The following is a 6,000-nucleotide window of genomic DNA, read 5'->3' on the forward strand; positions in this document are numbered from 1 at the left end:
GGTTCCCAAACCCCTCCAGGTGGGACAGGTGTGACTTTTGGGGGCTCCCATTCCTCAGGTGTGAATTTTGGGAGGCCCCACCCACTCAGGTGTGAATCTCAGGTGTCTCCACCCCCCCAGGTGTGAATTTTGGGAGGCCCCGCCCCCCCAGGTGTGAATTTTGGGGGTCTCCCCCTCCCCCACCTGTCCGGTGACTCCGCCCCCGGAGCTCCAGGTGTGACTCAGGTGAGATTGGCGATGACGTCATCGATTAACGATCCTTTAATGAACGATCCAGGTGTGCCCCGCCCCCAGCGCTACAGGTACCGCCCAGAAAGGTGGGACAGGTGAGACAGGTGTGCCCAGCTGAGACAGGTGTGCCCCAGGTGTGCCCAGGTGTGCCCCAGGTGAGCTCAGGTGTGCTCCAGGTGATCTCAGGTGTGCCCAGGTGTGTTCAGATGTGCCCCAGAGGAGCTCAGGTGTGCCCCAGGTATGATCAGGTATCCCCAGGTGATCTCAGGTGTGCTCCAGGTGTGTCCAGGTGAGCTCAGGTGTGCCCCAGAGGAGCTCAGGTGTGCCCCATGTGTGCCCCAAGTGTGTTCAGGTGTGCCGCAGGTGAGCTCGTGTGCCCAGGTGAGCTCAGGTGTGCCCCAGGTGTGCCCCAAGTGTGTTCAGGTGTGCCCCAGGTGAGCTCAGGTGTGCCCCAGGTGAGCTCAGGTGTGCCCCATGTAAGGTCAGGTAAGCTCAGATTTGCCCATGTGAGCTCAGGTGATCTCAGGTGTGCCCAGGTGTGCCCCAGGTATGCTGAGGTAAGCTCAGCTGTGCTCAGGTGTGCCCAGGTGAGCTGTCCCTGTCCCATTCTCCAAGAGGGAAAATCCAGGCCCTGGAAAGGCCCCGCCCCATCCAGGTGTGCACACACCTCATCCAGGTGTGCACCTGCTCCATCCAGGTGTGCACCCGTCCCATCCAGGTGTGCACACACCTCATCCAGGTGTGCACGCGTCCCATCCAGGTGTGAACACACCTCATCCAGGTGTGCACACACTTAATCCAGGTGCGCACCTGTCCCATCCAGGTGTGCACCTGCCCCATCCAGGTGTGCACACACCTCATCCAGGTGTGCACTTGCCCCATCAGGTGAACCTGTCCCATCCAGATGTGCACACACCTCATCCACGTGTGCACCCGCCCCATCCAGGTGTGCACCTGTCCCATCCAGGTGTGCACCTGCCCCATCCAGGTGTGCACCTGTCCCATCCGCACCAGTCCATCCTGGGCCCAGGTGAGTGCCCAGGTGAGTCCTCGCAGCGCTGGGGTCACACCTGGCCACAGGTGAACCGTGGGGGTCCCTCAGTTCCTCGTCCGCTGTTGGTGACGTCACAGCTCAGGTGTGACCCCTCACCTGTGCCTCAGGTGCTGCGGAGTCTGGGGGTCACACCTGTCCAGCGGTCCCTCACCTGGGGCTCAGGTGCTTCAGGTGCAGATGAGGAAGATTTTTTGGGGCCACACCTGGCCGGGATCCCCTCACTTGTGCCTCAGGTGTTGCAGGTTTTGGGGTTCACACCTGGCCGGGAATGCCTCACCTGTAGCTCAGGTGTTGCTGTCCAGGTGTTGCAGATTTTGGGGTTCACACCTGGCCGGGGATGCCTCACCTGTAGCTCAGGTGTTGCTGTCCAGGTGTTGCAGATTTTGGGGTTCACACCTGGTCAGGATCCCCTCACCTGTAGCTCAGGTGTTGCTGTCCAGGTGTTGCAGATTTTGGGGCTCCCACACCTGTCCAGGTGTGCAGTTCCAGGCCCCTCACCTGTCCTGGGATGCAGTTCTGGGGTTCCCACACCTGTCCAGGTGTGCAGTTCTGGAGTCCCCACACCTGGGGCTCAGGTGTTGCAGTCCAGGTGTTCTTGCTGCACCTTTTTGGGTTCCACAGGAGATTTTTGGGTTCCCACACCTGTCCAGCTGTGCAGTTCCAGGCCCCTCACCTGTCCAGGTGTGCAGTTCTGGGATTCCCACACCTGGGGCTCAGGTGCCACAGTCCAGGTGTTGCTGCTGCAGTTTTGGGGTCCAAACTCCATTTTTGGGGTGCACACCTGTCCGGGCTCACAGGTAATGAGTCCTCTCACCTGGAGCTCAGGTGTTGCAGTCCAGGTGTTGCTGCTGCAGTTTTACGTTCCACAGGAGATTTTTGGGTTCCCACACCTGTCCAGGTGTGCAGTTCTGGGGTTCCCACACCTGAGGCTCAGGTGTCACAGTCCAGGTGTTGCTGCTGCACCTTTTTGAGGTCCACAGGCGATTTTTGGGTTCCCACACCTGTCCAGGCTCCAGGTAATGAGTCTCCTCACCTGGGGCTCAGGTGTTGCAGTCCAGGTGTTGCTGCTGCAGTTCCGGAGCCCAGTAGATTTTTGGGTTCCACACCTGTCCAGGTGTGCAGTTCTGGGATTCCCACACCTGGGGCTCAGGTGTTGCAGTCCAGGTGTTGCTGCTGCAGTTTTGGGGTCCAAACTCCATTTTTGGGGTCCACACCTGTCTGGACTCACAGGTAATGAGTCCCCTCACCTGAGGCTCAGGTGTTGCAGTCCAGGTGTTGCTGCTGCAGTTTCGGAGCCCACAGGAGATTTTTGGAGTCCACACCTGTCCAGGTGTGCAGTTCTGGAGTTCCCACACCTGTCCAGGTGTGCAGTTCCGGGGTTCCCACACCTGGGGTTCAGGTGTTGCAGTCCAGGTGTTCTTGCTGCACCTTTTTGGGTTCCACAGGAGATTTTTGGGTTCCCACACCTGTCCAGGTGTGCAGTTCCAGGCCCCTCACCTGTCCAGGTGTGCAGTTCTGGGGTTCCCACACCTGGGGCTCAGGTATCGCAGTCCAGGTGTTGCTGCTGCAGTTTTGGGGTCCGAACTCCATTTTTGGGGTCCACACCTGTCCGGGCTCACAGGTAATGAGTCCCCACACCTGGAGCTCAGGTGTCGCAGTCCAGGTGTTCCTGCTGCAGTTTCAGAGCCCACAGGAGATTTTTGGAGTCCACACCTGTCCAGGTGTGCAGTTCTGGAGTTCCCACACCTGTCCAGGTGTGCAGTTCTGGGGTTCCCACACCTGGGGCTCAGGTGTTGCAGTCCAGGTGTTCCTGCTGCACCTTTTTGGGTTCCACAGGAGATTTTTGGGTTCCACACCTGTCCAGGTGTGCAGTTCTGTAGTCTCCACACCTGAGGTTCAGGTGTCGCAGTCCAGCTGTTCCTGCTGCTGTTTTGGGGTCCAAACTCCATTTTTGGGGTCCACACCTGTCCGGGCTCACAGGTAATGAGTCCCCTCACCTGGGGCTCAGGTGTCACAGTCCAGGTGTTGCTGCTGCAGTTTTGGGTTCCACAGGAGATTTTTGGGTTCCCACACCTGTCCAGGTGTGCAGTTCTGGAGTTCCCACACCTGTCCAGGTGTGCAGTTCTGGAGTCCCCACACCTGGGGCTCAGGTGTCGCAGTCCAGGTGTTGCTGCTGCAGTTTTGGGTTCCACAGGAGATTTTTGGGTTCCACACCTGTCCAGGTGTGCAGTTCCAGGCCCCTCACCTGTCCAGGTGTGCAGTTCTGGGATTCCCACACCTGGGGCTCAGGTGTTGCAGTCCAGGTGTTGCTGCTGCAGTTTTGGGTTCCACAGGAGATTTTTGGGTTCCCACACCTGTCCAGGTGTGCAGTTCTGGAGTTCCCACACCTGTCCAGGTGTGCAGTTCTGGAGTCCTTACACCTGGGGCTCAGGTGCTGCAGTCCAGGTGTTCCTGCTGCACCTTTTTGGGTTCTACAGGAAATTTTTGGGTTCCCACACCTGTCCAGGCTCCCAGGTAATGAGTCCCGTCACCTGGGGCTCAGGTGTTGCAGTCCAGGTGTTCCTGCTGCAGTTTTGGGTTCCACAGGAGATTTTTGGAGTCCGCACCTGTCCAGGTGTGCAGTTCTGGGGTTCCCACACCTGGGGCTCAGGTGTCGCAGTCCAGGTGTTGCTGCTGCAGTTTTACGTTCCACAGGAGATTTTTGGGTTCCCACACCTGTCCAGGTGTGCAGTTCTGGAGTTCCCACACCTGTCCAGGTGTGCAGTTCTGGAGTCCCCACACCTGGGGCTCAGGTGCCACAGTCCAGGTGTTCCTGCTGCAGTTTTGGGGTCCAAACTCCATTTTTGGGGTCCACACCTGTCGGGGCTCACAGCCACCGAGTCCCCTCACCTGGAGCTCAGGTGTTGCAGTCCAGGTGTTCCTGCTGCAGTTTTGGGGTCCACACCTGTCGGGGCTCACAGCCACCGAGTCCTCTCACCTGGGGCTCCGCCCACGGCGCTCGGCCCGAGGACGCCGCACCTTTCCGGGTGAGCACAGGCGCTCACCTGGCGCGCGGCTCAGGTGTCGCGGTGCACGCGCTGGTGCTGCAGCAGGTTGGAGGGGGTGCGCGAAGCCCTTGGCGCACACGCCGCACTTGTAGGGCGTCTCACCTGTGTGCACCTTCTCGTGCACGGCCAGGTACGCCAGGTCCTTGAAGAACTTGTGGCAGTGGCCGCACTGGTGCGGCCTCACCTGGCTGTGCACGCGCCGGTGCTGCAGCAGCAGCGAGGGCCGGGCGAACGCCTTGCCGCACGCCTCGCACCTGTAGGGCCGCTCGCCCGTGTGCGCCCGCTGGTGGATGGCCAGGTAGGACGACTGCTTGAAGGCCTTGCCGCAGGTGCGGCAGGCGAAGGGGCGCTCACCTGTGTGCACGCGCTCGTGCGAGGCCAGCGCGTTGCTCTGCTTGAAGGCCTTGCCGCAGAGCGCGCACCTGAAGGGCCGGTCGCCCGTGTGCACGCGCTCGTGCACCTTCAGGGAGTGGCCGTAGGTGAAGCGCTTCCCGCAGACGCCGCAGGTGTGCGGCTTGTCCTGGCACCTGTGCCGCCGGTGCAGCAGCAGCGCGTTGGCCGCCGGGAAATCCTTGCCGCACTCGCCGCACCTGAAGGGCTTCTCGGCCGCCAGGTGGGTCAGGGCGTGGCGCTGGCGCTCGTAGGGCGTCTTGAAGCCCTTGGCGCACCTGGGGCAGGTGAAGGGGCGCTCGCCGCTGTGGATGCGGCGGTGCTCCTGCAGGTTGGAGGAGCGCTTGAAGCGCTTCCCGCACAGGTCGCACCTGTGCGGCCGCTCCTCCGTGTGCACCAGCCCGTGGCTCTTGAAGTCCGAGTGGCGCTTGAAGGTGGCGCGGCACAGGTGGCAGGTGTAGGGCCGCGCCTCGGTGTGCACCACCTGGTGGCTCAGCAGCTCCCAGGTGCGCTTGAAGCCCTTGTGGCACACGGGGCACTGGAAGGGCTTCTCGGCCACGATCACCTGGCGGATCTCCAGGTGAGCGGGGAGCTCTTCCTCCTCCTCCTCTTCCTCCTCGGGCGGGGCTCGGCGCTCTTCTTCGTCCTCGTCGTCCTCCTCACCTGGCGCGCCTGGCGCACCTGAGCGGCCGCCCAGCACCAGCTTGGCCGTGGAGTAGACGCCGCGCTCGTCGATGAGCTGCACGAAGGCCGGCGCACCTGGCTCAGGTGAGGCGGCCCCCCGGCGCACCTGGGTGGTCCCAGGGCGCCTGCAGGTGGGAGGGGCCGGGCTCTTCCGCGGCTGGGCGTGGCCGCAGGTAAAGGCGGGGCCGGCGGAGGCGGGAGGTGGAGGGGTCACCTGGAGAGGGGCGCACCTGGCGGGCCGCACCTGGCTCGGGGTCGTCGTCGTCGTCGTCACCTGGGTTCCCTTCACCTGCATCTTCATCACCTGGGTCTTCTTCCTCACCTGCATCTTCATCACCTGGGTCTTCCTCCTCACCTGCATCTTCATCACCTGGGTCTTCATCACCTGCATCTTCATCACCTGCATCTTCATCACCTGGGTCTTCTTCCTCACCTGGTTCTTCCTCCTCACCTGCATCTTCCTCCTCACCTGCATCTTCCTCCTCACCTGCATCTTCCTCCTCACCTGGTTCTTCACCAGTTCCTTCCTCACCTGGCCCTTCCTCCTCCTCACCTGGCTGCTCCTCCTCCTCCTCCTCCTCCTCCTCGGACAGG

At 61.6% G+C, this 6,000-nt stretch overlaps 1 protein-coding gene and 3 long non-coding RNA genes across 4 annotated transcripts; 1 reads left to right on the plus strand and 3 right to left on the minus strand.

Moving 5' to 3' along the window:
- Positions 1-372: 372 nt before the first annotated feature.
- LOC128802692 (uncharacterized) lies at positions 373-1,195 on the plus strand. The gene is made up of 5 exons (XR_008435549.1): positions 373-419; positions 451-530; positions 634-696; positions 748-886; positions 1,178-1,195. It is a non-coding gene; the product is annotated as an uncharacterized LOC128802692 (long non-coding RNA).
- Positions 1,196-2,664: 1,469 nt separating this feature from the next.
- On the minus strand, positions 2,665-4,212 carry LOC128802691 (uncharacterized). The gene is made up of 4 exons (XR_008435548.1): positions 4,034-4,212; positions 3,392-3,499; positions 3,142-3,358; positions 2,665-2,751 (listed from the first exon to the last, which is right to left on the minus strand). It is a non-coding gene; the product is annotated as an uncharacterized LOC128802691 (long non-coding RNA).
- Positions 2,796-3,111, minus strand: LOC128802698 (uncharacterized). The gene is made up of 3 exons (XR_008435555.1): positions 3,065-3,111; positions 2,999-3,031; positions 2,796-2,815 (listed from the first exon to the last, which is right to left on the minus strand). It is a non-coding gene; the product is annotated as an uncharacterized LOC128802698 (long non-coding RNA).
- A 46-nt stretch (positions 4,213-4,258) lies between the features above and the next one.
- On the minus strand, positions 4,259-6,000 carry LOC128802679 (zinc finger protein 70-like). The gene is made up of 2 exons (XM_053969235.1): positions 5,729-6,000; positions 4,259-5,695 (listed from the first exon to the last, which is right to left on the minus strand). The coding sequence occupies exons 1-2, from the start codon at positions 5,897-5,899 to the stop codon at positions 4,259-4,261; spliced, it is 1,608 nt and encodes a 535-aa protein (XP_053825210.1). The 5' UTR covers positions 5,900-6,000.

This window comes from Vidua macroura, unplaced genomic scaffold (genome assembly GCF_024509145.1).
Source record: "Vidua macroura isolate BioBank_ID:100142 unplaced genomic scaffold, ASM2450914v1 whyUn_scaffold_146, whole genome shotgun sequence".
Lineage (NCBI taxonomy): Eukaryota > Metazoa > Chordata > Aves > Passeriformes > Viduidae > Vidua > Vidua macroura.

What these genes read in the sequence shown, in the direction of transcription:
- LOC128802679 (XM_053969235.1), bottom strand. Translation starts at nt 5,899, where the DNA reads ATGCAGGTGAGGAGGAAGATGCAGGTGAGGAGGAAGATGCAGGTGAGG. An exon ending in CCCAGGTGATGAAGATGCAG is followed by an intron (nt 5,696 to 5,728) that starts GTGAGGAAGAAG and finishes ATGAAGATGCAG; the next exon opens with GTGAAGGGAACCCAGGTGAC.